The 26,676-nt window shown below is 45.1% G+C and overlaps 1 protein-coding gene across 2 annotated transcripts in view; it reads right to left on the bottom strand.

The window, feature by feature from the left end:
- Positions 1-3,236: 3,236 nt before the first annotated feature.
- Positions 3,237-26,676, bottom strand: part of LOC147101590 (bile salt-activated lipase-like) — a 45,417-nt gene continuing 21,977 nt past the window's right edge. For both annotated transcript variants that reach the window (XM_085965264.1, XM_085965265.1), the window contains exons 6-11: positions 25,082-25,189; positions 23,479-23,596; positions 12,313-12,502; positions 8,685-8,888; positions 7,636-7,833; positions 3,237-3,487 (exon numbers count right to left, since the gene is read on the bottom strand). In XM_085965264.1, the coding sequence (XP_085821390.1) occupies positions 3,310-3,487; positions 7,636-7,833; positions 8,685-8,888; positions 12,313-12,502; positions 23,479-23,596; positions 25,082-25,189 (996 nt within the window). In that variant the 3' untranslated portion in view covers positions 3,237-3,309. The remainder of the gene's footprint in view (positions 3,488-7,635; positions 7,834-8,684; positions 8,889-12,312; positions 12,503-23,478; positions 23,597-25,081; positions 25,190-26,676) is intronic.

Genomic DNA, 26,676 nt, shown 5'->3' with positions numbered 1-26,676 from the left:
TTAACAAATCCATGCTGACTGTCCCTGATTAATCCGTGTCTTTCTAAATGAAGATTTATCCTGTCCCTCAGAATTTTTTCCAATAATTTTCCCACCACCGAGGCTAGGCTGACTGGCCTGTAATTACTCGGTTTATCCCTTTTTAAACTTGATACTTGATATAGGTCAGAATTTCTGGGCTGGAGTCACAATTTGCTTAAATTCAATTGTTTTGTTTAAGTGTAACTGATTCCCGTTCCCATTTCCTCCTCTGCCTCCTGCCCCATTGCTCCAAATCCCAATCTTATGTGCTCCAAATCCCCATAACATCTTATCACTGACTATCTTCCTAGCCATCCTCTTCAACCCAAAGCACTTCGGCTCAGCTTGTTCATGCAGGATTTCAAATTCATAGTGTGCAGAAATTTCTGGGTCTGGGGGGGCGGGAGGATGGGCTTTAATGGTATACCCATATTACAAGGCTGCTGTACATTAAAGTGTACCTGAGCAGGTTATATGACAGTCCAGTATTTGACATTCCGCTGTACCTCAAAACATTTTCAACTCAGCGTTTTCGATATTTTCTGAAACACTGGTGGGCCAGAGGAACGTGTCCCAGAATGTCAGGGTATAAATTACCACAACTCACAGTTTATAATTACCCAGAGATTTCCTTATCTCTGCCAAGCCATCTAAGAGGCACTTAACGAAAATAGGAGAAAAAAAATAAAAGTTCTGTAAAATTGCTATAAATTCTAAGTATCCCAGGGCTGTGACTGCCGGATGTTCTAATAGTTTTAATTTTCATGGACCCTCAGGAGGCACATTTAGTTTAACTTCCTGTTCCCATTAATTTGCATATATCCCAAACTGCTGCTGATAACAGATCTCCGTGTTTGATTTAGGAACAGTTTCCAAACCAGCAAGTAAAAAATAGAAACACAAATAGGATGGAATTGCCAGGGTTGATGTACTGTACGCAGCCCCTGGTGTTGGACTTTTAAAGTCAGTGACTCCAGGATTAGGATTCGCAGTTCAGAAAACGTTCAGTAGGGATGTCCTGTCCTTAGGTGTCTCAAGTGTAAGTATGATGCAAAATTGTGTTTACTAAATGAACTTGCGATAGTTCAGTGAACACTTTCTGTCAATATCAGTCCTCGGTACAGCCCTTTGTTTTGTTTTCGCACTGATAACTGGACACCTTAGATTAGCCGTGCCTCAATGAGTAGCACTCTTGCCTCTGAGTCAGAAGGTTGTGGGTTCAAATCCCACTCCATGAGACTTGAGCACAAAAATCTAGGCTGACACGCCAGTGCAGTACTGAGGTAGCGCTGCGCTGTTGGAGGTGCTGTCTTTCGGATGAGATGTTAAACCGAGGCGCCATCTGCGCTCAGGTGGATGTAAAAGATCCCATTGCAATATTTATCCCTCAATCAGCATCACTAAAACAGATTACAGGAAACTTTCGATTTACCGGCACCTAAATAACCGGAAATCTCGGTTAACTGGCAAAATTCAGGAGTAGGTTCAGGTAAGTTTTATTACTTGCCTTCCTCCATCTGTTGCTGTGCAAGGGTGTGGCTGCAGCTGTTGCTAAGCTACAGAGACGCTTGGAACTTGTGCCCATTGTTCTGAACCTAAGCAACAGGGTTTGTTGCTTTATACGGAGCTCTTTTACTATAGCTTTTGGTTATCCGGAATTGTTGATGAACCGGGACCACGTCGGTGCCGGATTTAAAAAAAGTTTCCATTATCACATTGCTGTTTGTGGGAGCTTGCTGTGTGCAAATTGGCTGCTGCATTCCTACATTACAACAGTGACTACACTTCAAAAAGTACTTCATTGGCTGTAAAGCGCTTTGGGACGTTCTGAGGTCGTGAAAGGTGCTATAGAAATGCAAGTCTATCTTTTTTTTCTATTGGGGACTTCTACACATTCATCAGGAATTTCCTCAGGTGCTTGGCCATCATCACTTTTGCACAAATCCCAGTTATGGGGAAGTATGTGGGGTTTCCACCAAAGTTACAGTTGTTGATCAGGAGACCCTCCCCTCCTGAGGAAATCCTGGCAATGGTTGAATGGATCAAGTGAGCTCTGGGGACTGTCATTTTTTGGAGTTTTCAGGCTGTGGGCAAAATTGGCAAGGCTGCAATTATTGCCCATCCCTAGTTGCCCTGAAGCTGGTGGTGGGCTTTCGAAGAAGAGCAGGAGAGTTCTCCCTGGTGTCCTGGCCAATATTTATCTCTCAACATCATGAAAACAGATTATCTGGTCATTTATCACATTGCTGTTTGTGGGAGCTTGCTGTGCGCAAATTGGCTGCTGTGTTTCCTACATTACAACAGTGACTACACTTCAAAAGTACCTCATTGACTGTTAAGTGCTTTGGAACATCCTGAGGTCACGAAAGGCACTATACAAATGCAAGTCTTTTTTTCTCCTTGAAACCTCTGCCGTCCTTGAGATGATGGTACTTTTTCTAAATGGAAAGTGCCGAACATGACCTCTTATCCTGAGACTATGCCCCCTGGTTCTAGACTCTCCAGCCAGGGGAAACAACCTCTCGGCATCTATCTTGTCAATCCCCGCATAGATGCGGCTGGACCTGCTATGATTTCCAGCAAAAAAAAATGTTTTTTTGTCTGTTTTTTGTTTTTCATACAGACCCCAGCATCTGCAACATTTGACCCCTTGTGACCCCACCTCATTGTTCTTTGATGTAATGTTTTCCTGACTGGCCTGTTTGGACACCAGTCACACCTTTGATTGCTGTGATTATCTCTCTGCCGAGGTGTGATAAATGGCAGTTAGAAAGATTACCTGTAATCATCTTGCATTGTTCTCTGACTATATAAGCTGTGTCTTTATGCATCTCTCCACTTCACCTGACGAAGGAGCAGCGCTCCGAAAGCTTGTGATTTCAAATAAAACTGTTGGACTATAACCTGGTGTTGTGTGACTTCTTACATTTCTTGTACTAGGACACCTAAATCTCCTACTGGGCACAGCTTCAATGTAATTACCAGTGGAATCCGGTACCCATCCCTTCATAGTTATCATAAGGCAATCCTTTGTTCAGCGGGGAGGGGAGGGGCTAATGGTACAGATCTTCCATTTAAAAAAACATTTCTTGTGGGAGGGTGCTGGGAAGAAAAGAAATCTCTGACTTCACACAACTGCGAGTCCAATTCCATCATGAATGCCGTCAGCTCACCCTAGCCAGTCAGGTCAAGTTAAGCATCGACAACAACAGACCTTTTTTTTTTTTTTTATAAAAGTAATGAGGTTTATTTCAGAGTTGCACACTGATTAAACCCATCCGCGGAGGGCTATGGTGTCACTTCTATATTAGCATACGTCTGGCTCCAGAAGATGACCGTGTCATAGCGAAGCCTCTGCTTGACAGAGTTCATGTCGATGTCCTTGTTAATTTCCAGATACTGGGTGTACGTTGACGTATAATGGGTCCATGGGGTGGGCACTGTGGATTCACCCCTACTAGGATCACTGAAAGACAGAACAGATTCGGTCATTGCTGGTTACATTCTCTCCGAGCCACTTGTATTTATGCAGCGCCTTACTGCATCTCTTAAATATCCCAAAGCACTTCACATATTACGTTGTGCAGTTACTGTTATGTAGGTAAGTGCAGTGGCCATTCTGTGCACAGCAAGACCCCACAACTACTGTTTTTTGGTTGAGGATGGAGGGTTGGCCAGGAGAATTCCCTACTACTCTTTAAATAAAGCCTTAACATCTTAAAAAAGAGACCCTGTTCCAGTGGTTCAGGTGGTGTTAAATGTTGCATCTGAAGGACAGCAACTCCAACAGTGCAGCACTTCTTCAGTACTGCACTGACGTGTTAGCCTAGATTACGAGCTCAGGTCTTGAAACCACAACCTTCTGACTCCGGCAAAAGTGCTCCCAACTAGGACAAGCTAAACACACAAACTAGGAAGGAGGTTCTTCTTGGCCTGCCCCTGCCTAGTTCTCATTGATCAGTGACTGGGTGCCTGGGGACTGCCCTCGTTTCTGGGAATGGTGCGTGTACCACAAGACCCGCAAAGGGAAAACGAGGAACAAGAGGAGGCCATTAAGACCCTCGAAACAGTTCTGTCATTCTTCTAGATCATGGCTGATATGTACCTCAACCCCATTTACCCACCTTTGATCCATGTCCCTTGATAGCATTACCTAACAAAAAATCTATTGATCTCATTCTTGACAATTTCAATTGATCCCCTTTCATAGATACATCGAAGATAGGAGCAGGAGTAGGCCATTCGGCCCTTCGATCCTGTTCCACCATTTAATGAGATCATGGTTGATCATCCAAATTCAGTACCCTGTCCCTGCTTTCTCCCCATATCCCTTGATCCCTTTAGCCTTAAGAAATATATCTAACTCCTTCTTGAATATATTTAATGAATTGGCCTCAACTGCCTTCTGTGGTAGAGAATTCCACAGGTTCACCACTCTCTGGGTGAAGAAATTCCTCCTCATCTCAGTCCTAAATGGCTTACCCCTTATCCTTAGACTGTGACCCCTGGTTCTGGACTCCCCCGCCAACAGGAACATCCTTCCTGCATCTAGTCTGTCTAGTCCTGTTAGAATTTTATAAGTTTCAATGAGATCCCATCTCATTCTTCTAAACTCTAGCGAATATAAGCCTAATCGACCCAATCTCTCCTCATACGGCATTCCTGCCATCCCAGGTATCAGTCTGGTGAATCTTCGCTGCACTCTCTCCATGGCAAGAACATCCTTCCTCAGATAAGATGACCAAAACTGCACACAATACTCAAGATGTGGTCTCACCAAGGCCCTGTACAACTGCAGCATGACATCCCTGCTCCTGTACTCAAATCCTCTCGTTATGAAGGCCAAAATACCATTTGCCTTCTTAACCGCCTGCTGCACCTGCATGCTTACCTTCAGCGACTGGTGCACAAGGACACCCAGGTCTCATTGCACTTCCCCTTTTCCCAATCTATTGCCGTTCAGATAATAATCTGTCTTCCTGTTTTTGCCACCAAAGTGGATAACCTCGCATTTATCCACATTATACTGCATTTGCCATGCATCTGCCCAATCACCCAACCTGTCCAAATCATACTGGAGTTTCTCAGCATCCTCCTCACAGCACACACGCCCACCCAGCTTTGTGTCGTCTGCAAACTTGGAGATATTACATCTAGTTCCCTCGTCTAGATCATTTATATATATTGTGAATAGCTGGGGTCCTCGCACCGACCCCACTAGCCATTGCCTCGGAAAAGGACCCGTTTATTCCAACTCTTTGCTTCCTGTCTGCCAACCAGTTCTCTATCCAAGACAGTACCTTGCCCCCAATCCTGTGTGCTTTAACTTTGCACGCTAATCTCTTATGCGGGACCTTATCGAAAGCCTTCTGAAAGTCCAAATACACCCTTATCTATTCTACCAGTTACATCCTCAAAAAATTCCAGTAGATTAGTCAAGCATAATTTACCTTTTCTAATACCTCTTTATCAATTTTTATCCTATCAAGTGTCTCCACTACCTCCTCCTTCACTGTGTTTATGGCAGCATCCTCTTCTTCGGTGAAGACAGATGCAAAGTACTCATTTAGTACCTTAGCCATACCCTCTGCCTCCATGCATAGGTCTCCTTTTTGGTCCCACCCCTCCTCTTATAACCCTTTTGCTATTTATATGCTTGTAGAAGACTTTTGGATTACCTTTTATGTTGGCTGCCATTCTATTCTCATACCCTCGCTTTGCCCCTCTTATTTTCTTTTTCACTTCTCCTCTGACCTTTCTATACATAGCCTGATTCTCAGATGTATTTGCAACCTGACATCTGTCACACACGCTCTTTTTCTGCTTCATCATATTCACTATCTGTTTATCATCTAGGGAGCCCTGACTTTAGTTGCCGTACCTTTCCCCCTAGTGGGAATGTACCTGAACTATTTGCTCTTTAAAGGCAGCCCATTGTTCCATTACAGTTTTGCCTGCCAATCTTTGATTCCAGTTTACTCGGGCCAGATCCGTTCTCATCCCACTGAAATTGGCTTTCCCCCAGTTAAACAGTTTTACTCTAGATTGCTCCCTGTCCTTTTCCATAGCTAATCTAAACCTTATGATACTATGATCACTGTTCCCTAAATGTTCATCTACTGACACTTGCTCCACTTGACCCGCCTCATTCCCCAGAACCAGATCCAGCAATGCCTCCTCCCTCGTCGGGCCGGAAATATACTGATCAAGAAAGCTCTCCTGAACACACTTCAGAAATTCTTCCCCTTCTCTGCCCTTTACACTAGTATGACCCCAATCTATATTAAGATAGTTGAAGTCCCCCATTATTACTGCTCTATAATTCTTGTACCTCTCTGTAATTACCACTACCCTTTGTGTGGAAAAAGTGTTTCCTGATTTCACCCCTGAATGGCCTAGCTCTAATTTTAAGATTATGCCCACTTCTTCTGGATTCCCCCACCAGAGGAAATAGTTTCTCTGTATCTACCCTATTGAATCCTTTTTATCATCTTAAACACCTCGATTAGATCACCCCTTAACCTTCTAACCTCAAGGGAATACAAGCCTAGTCTATGCAACCTGTCCTCAATTTAATCCTTTAGTCTGTGCTATCATTCTGGTGAATCTGCATTGTATCCTCTCCAAGGCCAATATATCCTTCCTGAGGTGCGGGGCCCAGAACTGAACCCAGTTACTCCAGAAGGGGTCTGACCAAGGCTCTGTACAACTGAAGCATCCCTTCCTCCCCTTTGTAATCCAACCCACTTGAAATAAAGGCCAACATTCCATTAGCCTTTTTGATAACATTTTGTTACCTATCTACAAGCTTTTAGTGAGTTGTGTACCTGGACACCCAAATCCCTTTGCTCCTCCACAGCACCTAGTCTCTCGCCATTAAGAAAATATTTAGATTGATTTTTATTGGATCTATAGTGGATGACCTCTCACTTCCCTACATTGAACTCCATCTGCCATAGTTTTGCCCACTCACTTAATCCTTTGTAACAATAAGGGATGGGCAATAAATGCATCATCATCCACATCACGAGAATTTTAAAAAATCAAATTGTTTTAGTGTAAGTGTAAATGATGGCAACTATAGGTCACCCATGTGAACAAAAGTCAGTCCAACCCAAGAGGAAATAACCAAAAACACCTGGGCCTGTCTATTTAGAAATACCAACTGTTGCATCAGCTCATGCTGATTTAATTCAGCTGTGGCTCAATGGGTAGCACGCTCGCCTCGGAGTCAGGTCATGGGTTCAAGTCCCACTCCCAGTGCAGTACTGAGGGAGTGCGGCACTGTCTTTCGGATGAGATGTTAAGCCGAGGCCACGTCTGCCCTTTGGGGTGGACGTAAAAGATCCTGCGGCACTATTTTGAAGAAAAGCAGGGGAATTCACACCGGTGTCCTGGGCCAATATTTACCCCTTAACCAACATCACAAAAAAACAGATGATCTGGTAATCACATTGCTGTTTGTGGGAGCTTGCTGTGTGCAAATTGGCTGCCGAGCTTCCGACATTACAACAGTGACTACACTTCAAAAAGTACTCTAAACCGCTTTGGCACGTCCTGAGATCACGAAAGGCACTATAGAAATGCAGGTTCTTTTTTATTCTGTTTCCTTACCCAGTGTGGGCAAAGTTGGTCCAGTAGGCGATCATATGTCTCGAGACATCTCTGTCTCTTGGTCGGTATCCGAGCGGAGTGGCAAATGGTTTTCCAAAGACGTACTGGAGGTCATCGGCGTGATCAGCCCCCAACCAGTTGGGAAAAATAGGAGCCCGGGAGGGGTAGGAAAACAGGTAGCTGAACGTCTGTGCTCCCCTGGGAGAGAAGGAGTGAGGAAAGGAAGGAAGGAGAAGAAATTACAAGAGGAGGAAATGTAAGCACAGGTGAAAAAATATGGAGGGAAAATTTCAAGTTAAAAATGTTGTTAAACACAGGTTTTAAAAATGCAATATTACATAGAATTTACAGCACAGAAACAGGCCATTCAGCCCAACTGGTCTATGCCGGTGTTTATGTTCCACACGAACCTCCTCCCGCCTTACTTCATCTCACCCTATCCTTCTATTGCTCTCTCCCTCATGTACTTAACTAGCTTCCCCTGGACGAGCAGCTGCTGTAGGGGCTGCAGGTTCTCACCACTCTCATCCCCGAATTCCTGACATCAGCTATGGTGAGGTGTCCAACAACGGCCAGACAGTTCCACGGGGAAGAAGGAAAAGATCAAAGAAAGAGACCCCCCCCCCCCAACCCGGCTGTGTTTGTACCATATTCAGCGCAGGACTGCCAAGAGACTGGGAGCAAAGGCAGCCTGTCCATCCAACTGTGAACAGTACAGGGAGACTCAGGTGGGAAAAGAGTAGAGAACCTTTTTTAAAAAAAAGAAAACATTTAAGAAAATAACAATATAGTTTTCAAACAAAATACTTCTGTAGTCTTCCAGTGGAAGTATATGGATATGATATTGATGAACCATACTCATGACTCAGTAGCCTGTGTTATTGGACCAGAGTGTTGGGTAGATATCGTGCCCAGTGGTTAGTTGGGTCCATCCTCCCCTCCCTCACATAGTGGTACAGTCTGATAGTTCCCACCTCTTCCAACACCTCACCACTTGCTTGGACACACAAGATGTGACCACAGCTGGAAATGTCTGGCAGGTAACTTACTGAGCATGTTGATAATGAAGATCCAGTGCCAGTTGGGTGGGGACCAAGAAGAGGATGTCCGTCTCCAGCTCCACCACTGTCTTTTTAATGGTCTCTTGACTTGGATTAGAAGGCCAGTCCCTGGTGTAGTACGCATAAGTAATGTTGGTACCTTGTCCTCTCGTGTCTACAGTCAGACCTCTAATGAGGTTATACAGGTCGCTCCTGTAGATGTCAACATAACATAAGAACATAAGAAATATGAGCAGGAGTAGGCCATAGGGCACATGAGCTTGCTCCGCCATTCAATTAGATCATGGCTGATCTTCGTCCTCAACTCCACTTTCCCGCCCGATCCCCATATCCCTTGATTCCCCTAGAATCCAAAAATCTATCTATCTCAGCCGTCAATATACTCAATGATTCAGCATCCGCAGCCCTTTGGGGTAGAGGATTCCAAAGATTTACAACCCTCTGAGTGAAGAAATTCCTCCTCACACAGAAATCACACAGAAACCCCACAGTGCAGATAGAGGCCATTTCGGCCCATCGAGCCTGCACCGACACATATCCCACCCGATCCCTGTAACCCCCTACACCAACACATATTCCACCCTATCCCCGTAACCCCACGTATTTAATCCCCCTAACACTAAGGGTCAATTTATCATAGCCAATCAACCTAACCCGCACATCTTTGGACCTCAGTCTTAAATGGTCGACCCCTTATCCTGAGACTATACCCTCTAGTCCTAGTCTCTCCAGCCAAGGGAAACAATTTCTCGGCATCTACCCTGTCAATCCCCCTCAGAATCTTATATGTTTCAATGAGATCACCTCTCATTCTTCTAAATTCCAGAGAATATAGGCCCAATCTATTCAATCTCCCCTTATAGAACAACACTCTCATCCCAGGGATCAATCTAGTGAACCTTTGTTGCACCACCTCTAAGGCAAGTATGTCCTTCTTCAGATAAGGAGACCAAAACTATGCACAGTACTCCAGGTGTGGTCTCACCAAAGCCCTGTACAATTGTAGTAAGACTTCCTTACTCTTGTACTTCAACCCCCTTGCAATAAACATTCAAGTTCATGGGGATATTATGTGGACAATTCTTTTTTCCAAGTATACAGATAAATTACTCATTTTCAAGGGTTGATGTTGCAATGGTAGTGAATCACAGGATAGGTTTTTATTCAAAAACAAGTCAACATATTGTGTACGTTGACCATTGCACCATCTTCTACATCCACCTGTCCAATCCGTCCATGTACTCTTTGCCTCAATCACCAATATGAAATGGATATGTCTACCAAAAGTCTGCACAGAATAGTGTTTATTTTCTTTTAAATTAATATTTTTAACTTTCTACTGAGTGCACTGAATACAGCAAAGGCTATGGGTTCCGACAACATCCCGGCTATCGTGCTGAAGACTTGTGCTCCAGAACTAGCCACACCTCTAGCCAAGCTGTTCCAATACAGCTACAACACTGGCATCTATCCGACAATGTCCTGTCCACAAAAAGCAGGACAAATCCAACCTGGCCAATTACCGCTCCATCAGTCTACTCTCAATCATCAGCAAAGTGATGGAAGGTGTCATCGACAGTGCTATCACGCGGCACTTACTCACCAATAACTGGCTCACGGATGCCCAGTTTGAGTACTGCCAAGACCACTCTGCTCCCTACCTCATTACAGCCTTGATCCAAACATGGACAAAAGAGCTGAATTCCAAAGCAGCACTTGACCGAGTGAGGCATCAAGGAGCTCTAGTAAAACTGAAGTCAATGGGAATGGGGGGGAAAACACTCCACTGGCTGGAATCATACCTAGCACAAAGGAAGATGATTGTGGTGGTTGAAGGTCAATCATCACAGCCCCAGGACATCGCTGCAGGAGTTCCTCAGGGCAGAGTCCTAGGCCCAGCCATCTTCAGCTGCTTCATCAATGACCTTCCTTCCAACATAAGGTCAGAAATGCAGATGTTCGCTGATGACTGCACAGTGTTCAGCGCCATTCACAACTCCTCAAATAATGAAGAAGTCCATGCCCGCATGCAACAAGACCTGGACGACGTTCAGGCTTGGGCTGATAAGTGGCAGGTAACATTCGCGCCACAGAAGTGCCAGGCAATGACTAACTCCAACAAGCGAGAGTCTAACCACCTCCCCGCGACCTCTTCCACCTAGAAGGACAAGAGCAGGAGGTGCATGGGAACACCACCGCCTCCAAGTTCCCCTCCAAGTCACACACCATCCTGACTTAGAAGTATATCGCCGATCCTTTATCGTCGCTGGGTCAAAGTCCTTCAACTTCCTACCTAACAGCACTGTGGGAGTACCTTCACCACACGGACTGCAGCGGTTCAAGAAGGTGGCTCACCACCACCTTCTCGAGGGCAACTAGGGACGGGCAATAAATGCTGGCCTCGCCAGCGACGCCCACATCCCATAAACGAATAAATTAAAAATATATATATTTTATCCCCTATTCTTTGTCTCAGTTGGCCTGGTGGCCCATGTTGGCCAGCTACAATGACTCCCCGGAGACTGCCCAGTCATGAACTTGCCTCTGCTGGGAGATGCCACTCTGTGCCCCCTTATTGGAAACCACTCAAGACCGGCAGCTGGGAGGGGCAGGATGTAAACCCATGTCTGTTCCCTGCACTGTAGTACTGAATTAGCTTGCTACCAGGTTCACGTAGATTAATTTTAAAAAATGTTTTCCTGAAAGTTACTCTGAAGAAATGCATGTAAAGGGCTGTCGGGGTTAGGTTTTGTAGCCGCCCCCACACACAACCTTAGTTAAAGGAAGGGTTACCTGTACACCTACTGATGTCTCTCCATCTTCTTTTTATGCTTCCTGATGCTGGACAGCGACCGCTTGAACCATTTCATGTAGAAGTTGTCTCTTTCATGATACCACTGGAGCGGAGCTTCACAATATAAATAATGCAGCAGTGGGAAGTGCATTTAAGCCCCCAATCCCCACTGAGTTCTGAACCTCTTCTTCACAAAGAGGTTTGAAAGGAGTCAGGGGAGTCACCTCCAGCAACCTCTTGCAGCCCTCCAACCATCTGGTCTGAGAGAAGCTGTGGCTCAGTGGGTAGCACTCTTGCCTCTAAGTCAGAAGGTTGAGGGTTCAAGTCCAACTCCAGAGACTTGAGCACAAAAATCTAGGCTGACACAACAGTGCAGTACTAAGGAAGTGCTGCACTGTTGGAGGTGTCGTCTTTCGGGATGAGACGTTAAACCGAGGCCCCATCTGCTCTCTCGGGTGGATGGCACTATTTCAAAGAAGAGCAGAGGAGTTATTCCTGGTGTCTTGGGGCCAATATTTATCCCTCAACCAACATCACTAAATCAGATTATCTGGTCATTATCATATTGCTGTTTGTGGGAGCTTGCTGTGCGCAAATTGGCTGCCGCATTTCCTACACTACAAAAGTAGTTCATTGGATGTAAAGTGCTTTGGGACGTCTGGCAGTTGTGAAAGGTGCTATATAAATGCAAGTCTTTCTTTCTAAGACTTGTGTGTGATGTAGAGACTCAGGGAAGGGAAAGAAGTGCCTTAAGAGGGAGTCTCAACCTTGACAACAACAAAAAAAAGCAACACACTCAATTAAATAAGCCGTGTTCCTTACGGGTAGGTCTTTCCTAGCCAAGCCTGATTGATTGAATGAACATCCAAGCCAGCAAACAGATGTCCATCCATATTGTTAACACCGGCGATGTAATCGATACCAGCAACATTGTGGTATAGCTTCTTTGGCTCATCAGGAATGAAGTCTCCATCGATGACGGGAGCCCATATCAGGTAGAATACAAGTGGAGCTACAAGATGAAAAGAAAGGGAGGAGTCAGTCAGTCAGTTCCACTCTCTTCAGTGCAAAATAATACTGTGAACTCATTCCCTACTCAATAGCGAACTGCTGCCATATCAGGAGTTTTTGAGGCAGTCTCGTTTCCTGCCCCGATAACTTGCTTCAAATGGCAACGCATTGGCTGCTACAGGAAGTTCAACAACATCTTGCCCTTTCTGTGGCCCTCCTGTGCAGAAGGAGGTCTCAGAGCATTTTACAGACCAATGGAATCAAGCAGTAAACACTGAGCAGAAGGGAAGAAGGGGGAGGGAGAATCAAAACACTTCTTTACCCAGAGAGTGGTGAGAATGTGGAACTCGCTACCACAAGGAGTAGTTGAGGTGAATAGTATAGATACATTTAAGGGGCGGTTAGCTAAACACATGAGGGAGAATGGAATAGAAGCTTATGCTGATAGGGTGAGATGAAGTAGGGTGGGAGGAGGTTCGTGTGGAGCATAAACACTAGTTGGGCCGAATGGCCTGTTTCTGCGCTGTAAAATTTTATGTAGAAGAAAAAGCTTTTGAATGTGGGGCGGGGGGTTGGATTTCCAGAGGAGAGAGGCAAAGTGCCCATTGCAACAGATCCTCTGCAATAAACTCCTACAAAAGCAACTTTTCTGAGCGACTGTTTTTACTCAACAATAGTGAATATGTAGAGATAGATTGTGAAATTAGTGAAGGGAAGATGTCATTGAGTGACCAATCCCATTTCTTTTTGCAGCTCTGTGTTTAGGCCACTAGGAGCTCTTAGCATGTTGCCAGTTACAATGGCCCTGTCAACATGACTCTACATGTTGGATTGAGGTCAGTGCATTTATGGTTTATTTCAGGCACACCAAGAAACTTGCACAGTTTTAAAATATATATATATTTAATCAACCTTGTTCTCCATTTTATTCACTCAGACTGGCTGCACCCCACAAACAGGCTCTGCACCCCACACACCTTTGCTCAGGTGGGACAATGGGACATTCTGAGGCACAGGTGACTCCATACCCTCTTCCAAAGTTGGGCTGAGCACGCAATCTTTGTCCTGTTACAAGTTAGAGTCTTGCCTTAGATATTCTCTTGGGCACCACTGTGCTCGTCACTCCCGTAAGTGGTCTGAGCACCTTATGTTCAGGAGTGTTCCCACACTGCCTAATATCTAACTATCTGACAGTGTAGCCCAGGGATGTAACAATAGGACCCCTTTGTGTTCTCAACTGGATATTGTGTCTTTTACACATACCCCCACGTGAGCGCCTCCATCCTTTTCAAAGGCAGAACGAGAACATACTGGGTAAGGTGAAGCCAAATATGAATCGTTAAGCTGCTTTATTCCACAGCATATGAACATACAAAGAAGCAGTTCTGACAGTTACAACTTTTCTTCACATACTTATACAAATAATGACCACACAATGCTTCCATACATCAGTGGGTTATGTTGCTTGACTCCAACAAAATAACTTAAAATTTTGCATTCTAATCTTGAGTCTGGTGAAAGCTTTCCCCCTCACAACTGCCTGTTAGTGACTGTTTCTGTCTCTGTTTTCCTCTACCTGAGGGAAGTGTATCCAGCTGCAGCTACTGACAGACCGCATTGTGGCGCTGGAGCTGCGAATGGATACATACTGGAGCATTCGCGATGCTGAAGATATCGTGGATAGCACATTTAGGGAGTTGGTCACACCGCAGGTAAAGGCTGCACAGGCAGGAAGGGAATGGGTGACCACCAGGCAGAGTAGTAGGCGCAGGCAGGTAGTGCAGGGGTCCACTGTGGCCACCCCCCTCTAAAACAGATATACAAATTTGGATATTGTTGAGGGAGATGGCTTATCGGGGGAAGGCAGCAGCAGCCAACTTCCTGGCACCGTGGGTGGTTCTGCTGCACAGGACGGGAGGTAAAAGAGCGGGAGAGCTTTAGTGATAGGGGATTCTACTGTAAGGGGAATAGATAGGCATTTCTGCAGCCGCAAACGAGACTCCAGGATGGTATGTTGCCTCCCTGGTGCAAGGGTCAAGGATGTCTCGGAGCGGCTGCAGGGCATTCTGGAGGGGGAGGGTGAACAGCCAGTCGTCGTGGTGCATATAGGCACCAACGATATACAGGAAACTCTTTTTTATCCGGCACCGACGGGACCAGCGTGGTGCCGGTTTATCAAAAACTCCGGATTACAGAGAGGTATAGTTTAAAAGGTACGAGAGCTCCGTACACAGCAACAAATCCAGGCTTCCCTGTTGCTTAGCAACAGCTGCAGGAACCCCGGCCACAGACCAAGCATCCCTGTTGCTTAGCAATAAGTGCAGGAACCCCAGTGACACAGCCACAGCTCCAGGAACTGCCACTAATATGAAGTAAAACTTACCTGAACCTACTCCTGAATTTTGCCGGTTAACAGGTTTCCGGTTATTTAGGTGCCGGTAAATCGAGAGTTTCCTGTAGGTAAAAACCGGGATGAGGTCCTAAAAGCTGAATATAGGGAGTTAGGAGGTAAATTAAAAAATAGGACCTCCAAGGTAGTAATCTCAGGATTGTTACCAGTGCCACGTGCTAGTCAGAGTAGAAATAGAAGGATATTTCAGATGAATACGTGGCTAGAGGAATGGTGCAAGGGGGAGGGATTCAAATTCCTGGGACATTGGAACCGGTTCTGGGGGAGGTGGGACCAGTACAAACTGGATGGTTTGCACCTGGGCTGGACCGGGACTGATGTCCTAGGTGGAGTGTTTGCTAGTGCTGTTGGGGAGGGTTTAAACTAAAATGGCAGGGGGTTGGGAACCTGTGCAGGGAGACAGAGGAAAGGGAAGCAAGGATAGAAGTGCGTCGGCGGGAACTCAGCGGCAGCAGCGGGGCTATAAAAGTCCCAGAGACCAGGTAAGGCCTCAGTGCGTCGGCGGGAACTCAGCGGCAGCAGCGGGGCTATAAAAGTCCCAGAGACCAGGTAAGGCCTCAGTGCGTCGGCGGGAACTCAGCGGCAGCAGCGGGGCTATAAAAGTCCCAGAGACCAGGTAAGGCGTACCAATCTCCAGTCTCGGAACTCGGAGGGAAGGAGAGAGGTACAAAGTAATCCAAGTGTGACATCACCAGAAAGCGGGTAAGTGATTGGTTGGTAAGTATTTCTCCCTTTTTAAGCTTAAATCTCTTTGGTTTATAGTTTCTAAGGTGTGATATTCATCATCTAGAATCGGGGCAGAGGGTATTTAAGAATAATATTAATAAATTTAATTAATTACATAGAATGGGAGATCAGGTGATGTGTTGCTACTGCAATATGTGGGAGCTGGTGGACACCATTGATGCTCACGGTGATCACATTTGCAGTAAGTGTTGGCTGCTCGAGGAATTCCGGCTCCGTGTTGAAGAGCTGGAGTCCGAGCTTCAAACACTGAGACACATCAGGGAGGGGGAGAGTTACCTGGACTCTGTGTATCACGAGGTATTCACACCAATTAGATTAATTAATTCAGATGTAGTCCGTGGCCAGGGTCAGGATGGTGTGACTAGAAGTGAGGCAGGTACGGGGATCCAGGAGGTAGTGTTGGAGGAGCCGCAGCCCTTGCACTTGTCCAACAGGTTCGAGGCTCTTATTCCCTGTGAGGATGGGAACAGGGACTGCGGGGAGGATGAGCAACCTGGCCACAGCACTGTGGAGCGGGGGGCCATTCAAGTGGGGGGAGTTAAAAGAAATGTTGTAGTGGTAGGGGATAGTATCGTTAGGGGGATAGAAAGAGTTCTTTGCAGCCGAGAGCGAGAGTCCCGAAGGCTGTGTTGCCTGCCCGGTGCCAGGGTTAAGGACATCTCCTCTGGACTGGAGAGAAACTTGGAGTGGGAGGGGGAGGATCCAGTTGTCGTGGTCCATGTTGGTACCAACGACATAGATAGGACAAGGAAGGAGGTTCTGCTGAGGGAGTTTGAGCAGCTAGGGGCCAAATTAAAAAGCAGAACCACAAGGGTAATTATTACCTGAGCCACGAGCGAATTTGGCTAGGACAAATAAAATTAGAGAGTTAAATGCGTGGCTCAAAGACTGGTGTGGGAGAAATGGGTTTTGCTTCCTGGGACACTGGCACCAGTACTGGGGCAGGAGGGAGCTGTTCCGTTGGGACGGGCTTCACTTGGCCAGTGCTGGGACTAGAGTCCTGGCGGATCATATAACTAGGGCTGTAGAGAGGGCTTTAAACTAACTAGTGAGGGGGAGGTTCCTAGAGAGCAAATAATAAAAATGACAACAGAGAAGGTCATAGACTTAGGTAGCAGTGGGGAAATTAAAAACCAGAGCGTGTCAGGAAGGGGCAGAAGGTATGGAGTAAAAGGTAAAGTAATAAAAAGGGCAAAAGCAGTAACTAAGTGTCAGAAAACATACTTGAAAGTTCTCTATCTGAATGCACGTAGCATTCGTAACAAAATAGACGAGTTAATGGCACAAATAACTACATATGGGTATGATCTTGTGGCCATTACAGAAACATGGCTGCAGGGTGACAGTGCCTGGGAATTAAACATACCATGTTATTTAACGATCAGGAAGGACAGACAGGAAGGAAGGGGAGGTGGGGTGGCTATGTTAATAAAGGAAGGAATCACTGTAATACAGAGAAATGATATTGGGTCAAAAGATCAGGATAATGAAACAGTTTGGGTGGAGGTAAGGAATAATAAGGGGAAAAAAGCACTAGTGGGCGTAGTCTATAGGCCTCCGAACAGTGGTAACTCTGTTGGACGAAGTATCAATCAGGAAATAGTTGAGGCTTGTAATAAGGGAACATCTATAATTATGGGGGATTTTAACTATCATATTAATTGGACAAATCAAATTGGGCAGGGCTGCCTTGAGGATGAGTTCATTGAGTGTATTAGGGATGGGTTTCTTGAGCAGTATGTAACTGAACTGACCAGGGGGCAAGCAACCTTAGATCTAGTCCTGTGTAACGAGACAGGATTAATTAAAAATGTCCTAGTAAAGGATCCCCTTGGAATGAGTGACCATAACATGGTTGAATTCCATATTCAATTAGAGGGTGAGAAGGTTGGATCTCAAACAAGTGTGCTAAGCTTGAATAAAGGAGACTATGAAGGTATGAGAGCAGAATTGAGTAGAGTGGATTGGGAAAATAGATTAAAGGGTAAGACGATACATGATCAGTGGTGTACATTTAAGGAGTTATTTTACAACTTCCAAAAAAAATATATTCCACTGAGAAGAAAAGGGTGTAAAAGAAAAGACAGCCATCCGTGGCTAAGTAAAGAAATTAAGGATAGTATTCGACTAAAAACAAGGGCATATAAGGTAGCCAAATCTAGTGGGAGGATAGAGGATTGGGAAAACTTTAAAAGACAGCAAAAAATAACAAAAAGATTGATTAAGAAAGGGAAGATAGATTATGAAAGTAAATTAGCAAAAAATATAAAAACAGATAGTAAGAGTTGTTATAGTTATATAAAAAGAAAAAGGGTGGCTAAAGTAAATGTTGGTCCCTTAGAGGATGAGACCGGGAAATTAATGGTGGGAAATATGGAGATGGCAAAAACACTGAATGAATATTTTATATCAGTCTTTACAGTAGAAGACACTAAGAATATCCCAACACTGGACAAACAGGGGGCTAAAGGGGGGGGGAGGAGCTAAACACGATCAAAATCACTAAGGAAGTGGTACTCGGTAAAATAATGGGACTCAAGGCGGATAAATCACCTGGACCTGATGGCTTACGTCCTAGGATCTTGAGGGAAGTGGCGGTAGGGATTGTGGATGCATTGGTGATAATTTTCCAAAACTCCCTGGACTTGGCAAAGGTCCCGGCAGACTGGAAAACTGCTAATGTAACACCCTTATTTAAAAAGGGCAGTAGACAGAAGACTGGAAACTATAGACCGGTTAGCCTAACATCTGTGGTAGGTAAAATTTTGGAGTCCATTATTAAGGAGACAGTAACAGGACATTTGGATAATCATAATTTAATAGGACAAAGTCAGCATGGTTTTATGAAGGGGAAGTCATGTTTGACAAATTTGCTGGAGTTCTTTGAGGAAGTAACATATAGGGTGGATAAAGGAGAACCAGTGGACATAGTGTATTTAGACTTCCAGAAGGCATTTGACAAGGTGCCACACAAAAGATTATTGCTTAAGATAAAAAATCACGGGATTGGGGGTAATATTCTGGCATGGATAGAGGATTGGCTATCTAACAGAAGGCAGAGAGTTGGGATAAATGGTTCATTCTCAGACTGGCAATCAGTAACTAGTGGTGTTCCGCAGGGGTCAGTGCTGGGTCCCCAACTCTTTACAACCTATATTAACGATTTGGAGGAGGGGACCGAGTGTAACATATCAAAGTTTGCAGATGATACTAAGATGGGAGGGAAAGTAGTGAGTGAGGAGGACATAAAAAACCTGCAAGGGGACATAGACAGGCTAAGTAAGTGGGCAGAGATTTGGCAGATGGAATACAATACTGGAAAGTGTGAGGTTATGCACTTTGGCAGGAAAAATCGTAGAGCAAGTTATTATCTTAATGGCAAGAAACTGGAAAGTACTGAAGTACAAAGGGATCTGGGGGTCCTGGTGCACGAAACTCAAAAGGTTAGTATGCAGGTGCAGCAAGTGATTAAGAAGGCCAATGGAATGTTGGCTTTCATTGCTAGGGGGATAGAATGTAAAAATAGGGAGGTATTGCTTCAGTTGTACAAGGTATTGGTGAGACCGCACCTGGAATACTGCGTACAGTTTTGGTGTCCATACTTAAGAAAGGACATACTTGCTCTCGAGTCAGTACAAAGAAGGTTCACTCGGTTAATCCCGGGGATGAGGGGATGGACATATGAGGAGAGGTTGAGTAGATTGGGACTCTACTCATTGGAGTTCAGAAGAATGAGAGGCGATCTTATTGAAACATAAGATTGTGAAGGGGTTGGATCGGGTGGATGAGGGGAAGATGTTCCCGATGATGTATGAAACTAGAACTAGGGGGCATAGTCTTAGAATAAGGGGCTGCTCTTTCAAAACTGAGATGAGGAGGAACTACTTCACTCAGAGGGTGGTAGGTCCATGGAATATGCTGCCCCAAAAAGCTGTAGAAGCTACATCATTACATAAATTTAAAACAGAAATAGACAGTTTCCTAGAAGTAAAGGGAATTAAGGGTTACGGGGAGCGGGCAGGAATTTGGACATGAGTCTAGGTTCGGATCGGTCATGGCCCTGTGGGTAGCGGAGCGGGCCCAGGGGCCATGTAGCCTGATCCTGCTCCTATTTCGTGTGTCTAATTCTGTTAGATTCAGGAGATGGTTCTGTGATAGTAGATTGGCGGTTAGGATCAGATCAGCCATGATCTTATTGAATGGCGGAGCAGGCTCGAGGGGCCGATTGGCCTACTCCTGCTCCTATTTCTTATGTTCTTAAAGACAGGAAGGAGAAAAGCAAAAGTGGCAGTCAGAGAAATCAAGGGTTTAAATCAAACATGTCCACAGTAAATAATAATTCTAAAAGGTCTAAGAGTGTTAACAAAACAAGCCTGAAGGCTTTGTGTCTTAATGTGAGAAACATTCGTAATAAGGTGGATGAATTAGCTGCGCAAATAGATGTAAACGGATATGATATAATTGGGATTACGGAGACATGGCTCCAGGGTGACCAAAGCTGGGAATTCAACATCCAGGGGTATTCAATATTCAGGAAAGACAGGCAAAAAGGAAAAGGAGGTGGGGTAGTATTGCTAGTTAGAGAGGAGATTAACAGGAGATTAAGGAAGGATATTAGCTCTGATGATGTGGAATCTGTATGGGTAGAGCTGAGAAATACCAAGGGGCAGAAAACATTAGTGGGAGTTGTACACAGACCCCCAAACAGTAATGCTGAGATTGGGGATAGCATTAAACGGGAAATTAGAGACGCGTGCAATAAGGGCACAGCAGTTATCATAGGTGACTTTAATCTACATATAGATTGGGCTAACCAAATTAGTAACACTACTGTGGAGGAGGAATTCCTGGAGTGTATACGGGATTTTTCCTGGACCAATATGTCGAGGAACCAACTAGAGATCAGGCCATCTTAGACTGGGTATTATGAGAAAGGATTAATTAGCAATCTTGTTGTGCGAGGCTCCTTGGGTCGGAGCGATCATAATATGATAGAATTCTTCATTAAAATGGAGAGTGAAGTATTTGACTCAAAGACGAGGGTCCTGAATTTAAATAAAGGAAACTATGATGGTATGAGGCGCGAGTTGGCTAGGACGGATTGGGGAACGTTACTTAAAGGGTTGACAGTGGATAGACAATGGCAAACATTTAAAGATCGCATGGATGAACTACAGAATTTGTTCATCCCTGTTTGGCATAAAAATAAAACAAAAAAGGTGACTCAACCGTGGCTAACAAGGGAAATTAGGGATAGCATAAGATCCAAGGAGAGGACATATAAATTGGCCAGAAAAAGCAGTAAACCTGAGGATTGGGAGCAGTTTAGGATTCAGCAAAGGAGGACAAAGGGATTAATTAAGAGGGGGAAAATAAGAGTATGAGAGTAAGCTTGCAGGTAACATAAAAACTGACTGTAAAAGCTTCTATAGATATGTGAAGAGAAAAAGATTGGTAAAGTCAAGCGTAGGTCCCTTGCAGTCAGAATCAGGGGAATTTATAATGGGGAACAAAGACATGGCAGACCAATTAAATACATACTTCACTTCTGTCTTCACAAAGGAGAACACAAATAACCTCCCAGAGATGTCGGGAAACATAGGGTCTAATGAGAGGGAGGAACTGAATGAAATCAGTATTTGTAGGGAAATGGTGTTAGGTAAATTGATGGAATTGAAGGCTGATAAATCCCCAGGGCCTGATAATCTACATCCTAGGGTACTTAAGGAAGTGGCCCTAGAAATAGTAGATGCATTGCTGGTCATCTTCCAAAATTCTATAGACTCTGGGACAGTTCCCATGGATTGGAGGGTAGCTAATGTAACCCCACTATTCAAAAAAGATAGTAGAGAGAAAACAGGGAATGATAGATCTGTAAGCCTGGCATCGGTAGTGGGGAAAATGCTAGAGTCCATTATAAAAGATGTAATAGCAGAGCACTTGGAAAAGAGTGACAGGATCGGACAAAGTCAACATGGGTTTACAAAAGGTAAATCGTGCTTGACTAATCTACTGGAATTTTTTGAGGATGTAACTGGTAGAATAGATAAGGGAGAACCAGTGGATGTGGTGTATTTGGACTTTCAGAAGGCTTTCGATAAGGTCCCACATAAGAGATTAGTGTGTAAAGTGAAAGCACATGGGATTGGGGGCAAGGTACTGACTTGGATAGAGAACTGGTTGGCAGACAGGAAGCAAAGAGTTGGAATAAACGGATCTTTTTCCGAGTGGCAGGCAGTGACTAGTGGGGTACCGCAGGGATCGGTGCTAGGACCCCAGCTATTCACAATATATATAAATGATCTAGACGAGGGAACTAGATGTAATATCTCCAAGTTTGCAGACGACACAAAGCTGGGTGGGCGTGTGTGCTGTGAGGGGGATGCCGAGAAACTTCAGTATGATTTGGACAGGTTGGGTGATTGGGCAGATGCATGGCAGATGCAGTATAATGCGGATAAATGCGAGGTTATCCACTTTGGTGGCAAAAATAGGAAGGCAGATTATTATCTGAACGGCAATAGATTGGGAGAAGGGGAAGTGCAACGAGACCTGGGTGTCCTTGTGCACCAGTCGCTGAAGGTAAGCATAGAAACATAGAAGATAGGAGCAGGAGTAGGCCATTCGGCCCTTCGAGCCTGCTCCGCCATTCAATGAGATCATGGCTGATCATCCAAATTCAGTACCCTGTCCCTGCCTTCTCCCACTAAATTTTCAAATTCCCTAGCTGCCACGGTGGGATTTGAACTCGTGTCTCTGGATCATTAGTCCAGGTCTACTGGATTACTAGCCCAGTGACATTACCACTACACCACCGTTGCAGGTGCAGCAGGCGGTTAAGAAGGCAAATGGTGTGTTGGGCTTCATAGCGATTGGATTCGAGTACAGGAGCAAGGATGTCTTGCTGCAGTTGTACTGGGCCTTGGTGAGAACACACCTTGAGTATTGTGTGCAGTTTTGGTCGCCTTATCTCAGGAAGGATGTTCTTGCCATGGAGGGAGTGCAGCGAAGATTCACCAGGCTGATACCTGGGATGGCAGGAATGACGTATGAGGAGAGATTGGTTCGATTGGGCTTATATTCGCTGGAGTTTAGAAGAATTAGAGGGGATCTCATTGAAACTTATAACATTCTAACAGGACTAGACAGACTAGGTACAGGAAAGATGTTCCCAATGGCAGGGGAGTCCAGAACCAGGGGTCACTGTCTAAAGATAAGTGGTAAGCCATTTAGGACTGAGATGAGGAGGAATTTCTTCACCCAGAGAGTGGTGAACCTGTGGAATTCTCTGCCACAAAAGGCAGTGGAGGCCAATTCATTAAATATATTCAAGAAGGAGTTAGATATATTTCTTAAGACTAAAGGGATCAAGGGATATGGGGAGAAAGCAGCGACAGGGTACTGAGTTTGGATGATCAGCCATGATCTCACTGAATGGCGGAGCAGGCTTGAGGGGCCGAATGGCCTACTCCTGCTCCTATCTTCTATGTTTCTATGACCTATGCCAGACAACTCCAGTTGAGTGCCCAGGACCAGAGACCTCCTAATACAATGGGCGCAAGGTATTTATCAATTACTGAGGCAGGCTAGTGAATTACTTATTGTTCTCAGTCTTGGGAGAAGCAACTTCAATACCCAGCCCATTCCTAGCTTAACCACCTTTCATTTCAATGCTATTCTTTATGAACTTGGTGAACACATTTTGCTTTGAAGACCCCAAAATTTAAATGTAGCACTTTTCCCCATCTTTTCTGTGGAAATATGGTCAAATGTCCTCAAACAGAACAGGAACATTCACATAATCCATTCATGTATCTTACTTTCCAAGTTTATAAGCTTCAAGGGAATAGCCAGAGTGACAGCTTTGGGGTCTGTGATCTTCAGACAGGCCACCATGGCAGCAGGGTCATCTCTTGGACAGCCAACCTTCTGAGCAAGCTGAAAGATACCAGATCAGGAATTAGTATTTTCATACACAATGAGTATTACTTCTATTAACACTTCCTCACTTTTGGCAACCAGTGCCCTCATCAAGAAGACCCAGGTCAAGCACTCTCGACTTATTCTCCCAGAATGTACCTTAGACCCAAACTCAGAAGAGCATTCCCTGCGGACGACTGTGATTAGTTTACATTTCCTGCATCAACCACCCTGGAGATTGCGCGAGATTGCCACTTTGTGTCAAGTTATGGACATTTCCGTGGTATTGAGAACTTCCGTGGTATTGGCACTTCCGAGATATTGGGCACTTCTGTGCCAACAATCTTTATGGCCATAGAGAGACTGGTGTCTGCCGTCCCATCAGTGTGGGCCGAGTTTGAATCCAGGACTGAGACATTTACTGTGCCCCCCCCGCCCCAAACACCCTCCCTAGTTTTATGTCAGCTTCCTCCTTCTGTGGACCTGCCCCTTGCCAGACACCATCTGTTGCTTGAAAGGCCAGAGAGGCAAACTGCTCCCCAGATGTGCAAGAACAGCCCTGGGGTGACTCCACCTTGACATGCTCTTTCTCATTATGAATTCCCTAGCCTCTGAACCAAGCACCCACCCTCACCCCAGACCAGCCTGGATCGAGAATCACCCTGTGGAGCCCATGTTGTACCTGTGTGTTTTGGAGCAATAGCATCTTTCACCACAATAAGTAAATCAGATAATTCGAAATAAAAACAGAAAATGCTGGAGAAACTCAGCAGGTCAGGCAGCATCTATGAAGAGAGAAACAGAGTTAATGTTTCAGGTCGATGACCTTTCGTCAGAACATGGAAAAAAGCAGGAAATGGAAGAGATCTTTAAGCAAGTGTAGTGGCTGGGAAATGGGGGAGGGGATGAAAGAACAAAAGGGAAGGCCTGTGATAGAATAGAAGGCAGGAGAGATTAAGAGATATTGAGAGACATTAAGAGATATTCAAGGCAAAAGGAGATGGTAATAGGACAGGTTAAGAAACAAAGGATGGCTCTAGATGAAGTGTAAATTGCGCTGGCAGAATGGAAGACAGCTGCCATGTGGGAGAGAAGAACAGAAGAAAAGTGTGGATAAAAAATATATATATGATAGGGGCCGGGGTTATGATCTGAAATTGTTGAACTCTATGTTGAGTCCAGAAGGCTGTAACGTGCCTAATCGATACTGAATGCTGGCCCTGCCCAATCCAACTCAGCCTGGATCATAAGAACATAAGAAATAGAAGCAGGAGTAGGCCATTCGGTCCTTTGAGCCTGCCCTGCCATTCAATAAGATCATGGCTGATCTTCTACCTCAGCTCCACCTTCCCGCCTGATCCCCATATCCCGCGAGTCCCTTAGTGTCCAAAAATCTATCGATCTCTGTCTTGAATATACTAATCAATTTAGCATTGACTCAACTCTTAACTTCTGAAGGAGAATTTATTGGGTAGCATCTCTTGTTCCTGCAGCTGCACTGACCTGCTGTGCCCAGTGCAGTGGGTTCTTCTGAATTGCCCAGCCACAAGTAGCTACTCCACTCTGTGAAATCGCTCGCTTTATTAGTCCTTTATTGTATGGTGACAACGTCTGTGAAAGAAAGCGGAGACATTATCAGAAAGATCTAAATAGGTTTGACTTGTAGGATACATTTATTGAAGATTTTTTTTTAATGGGGGGGGGGGTGGGGGGAGAGAGATTGGAGCTCATCTTTGCGATCTGTACTCAGGATCCACATTAAGCACCCCTAACATAGTACAATGGCTTAGATGAAAAAAGACTTGCATTTGTACAGCGCCTTTCACAACTTCAGGATGCCCAAAAAGCACTTTACAGTCAATGAAGTACTTTTGAAGTGTAGTCACGGTTGTAATGTAGGAAACGCAGCAGCTAAGCTCCCACAACAACAATGTGATAATGACCAGATAATCTGTTTTTTAGTGATGTTGATTGAGGGATAAATATTGGCCCCAGCACACTGGGGAGAACTCCCCTGCTCTGTAAGGCTCAGTCAGTGCATTAACACATTGGGCCATTGTGGGGGGAGGGGCATCTATTGTTCTTAAGGTGTTTTTGCCCGATGTCAAAGCCTCTCTGAAACAAAGAAAGACTTGCATTTATACAGCACCTTTCACGACCTCAGGACGTCCAATATCGATTCACTTCTAAAGAAGTACTTCTGAAGTAACAACAGAAAATGCTGGAAAAACTCAGCAAGTCAGGCAACATCCGTGGAGAGAAATTTGAGTTGACGTTTCGGGTTTGACCCTTCTTCAAAACTTGCTGAGTTTTTCCAGCATTTTCTGTTGTTATTTCGGATTTCCAACATCTGCAGTATTTTGCTAAAGTACTTCTGAAGTACTGGCATAGTGGTTAGCACTGTTGCCTCACAGCGCCAGGGACCCGGGTTCAAATCTGGCCTCGGGTGACTGTCTGTGTGGAGTTTGCACATTCTCCCTGTGTCTGCGTGGGTTTCCTCCGGGTGCTCCGGTTTCCTCCCACAGTCCAAAGATGTGCGGGTTAGGTTGATTTGGCTATGATAAATTGACCCTTAGTGTTAGGGGATTAAATACGTGGGGTTACGGGGATAGGGTGGGATATGTGTCGGTGCAGGCTCGATGGGCCGAAATGGCCTCTATCTGCACTGTGGGGATTCTGTGATTCTGTGAAGTGTAGTCACTGTTGTAGGAAACGAGGGATAAATATTGGCCAGGACACCAGGGAGAACTGCCCTGCTCTTTTTGAAATAGTAGCCATGGGATTTTTTACACCCACCCGAGAGAGCAGACAAGGCCTCGGTTTAACGTCTCATCTGAAAGATGGCACCTCTGACAGAGCAGCACTCCCTCAATACTGTACTGGAGTGTCAGTCTAGAGGCACTGTGGGAGTTCTTCTTCGTCTACTTAGGCAGTCCCTCGGAACTGAGGATGACTTGCTTCCACATTAAAAATGAGTTTGCAGGTGACTGATGAGTCCAGTGCGGGACCTACAGTCTCTGTCACAGGTGGGGCAGACGGTGGTTGAAGGGGCGGGTGGGTGGGGTGCTTGGGTTGACGTGCGCTCCTTGCACTGCCTG

Source organism: Somniosus microcephalus, chromosome 23, assembly GCF_052327205.1.
Source record: "Somniosus microcephalus isolate GS21.2 chromosome 23, FLI_Smic_1.0, whole genome shotgun sequence".
Taxonomy (NCBI): domain Eukaryota; kingdom Metazoa; phylum Chordata; class Chondrichthyes; order Squaliformes; family Somniosidae; genus Somniosus; species Somniosus microcephalus.
The sequence above is the reverse complement of the archived record's forward strand: the minus strand, read 5'-3'. Positions and strand labels throughout refer to the sequence as shown.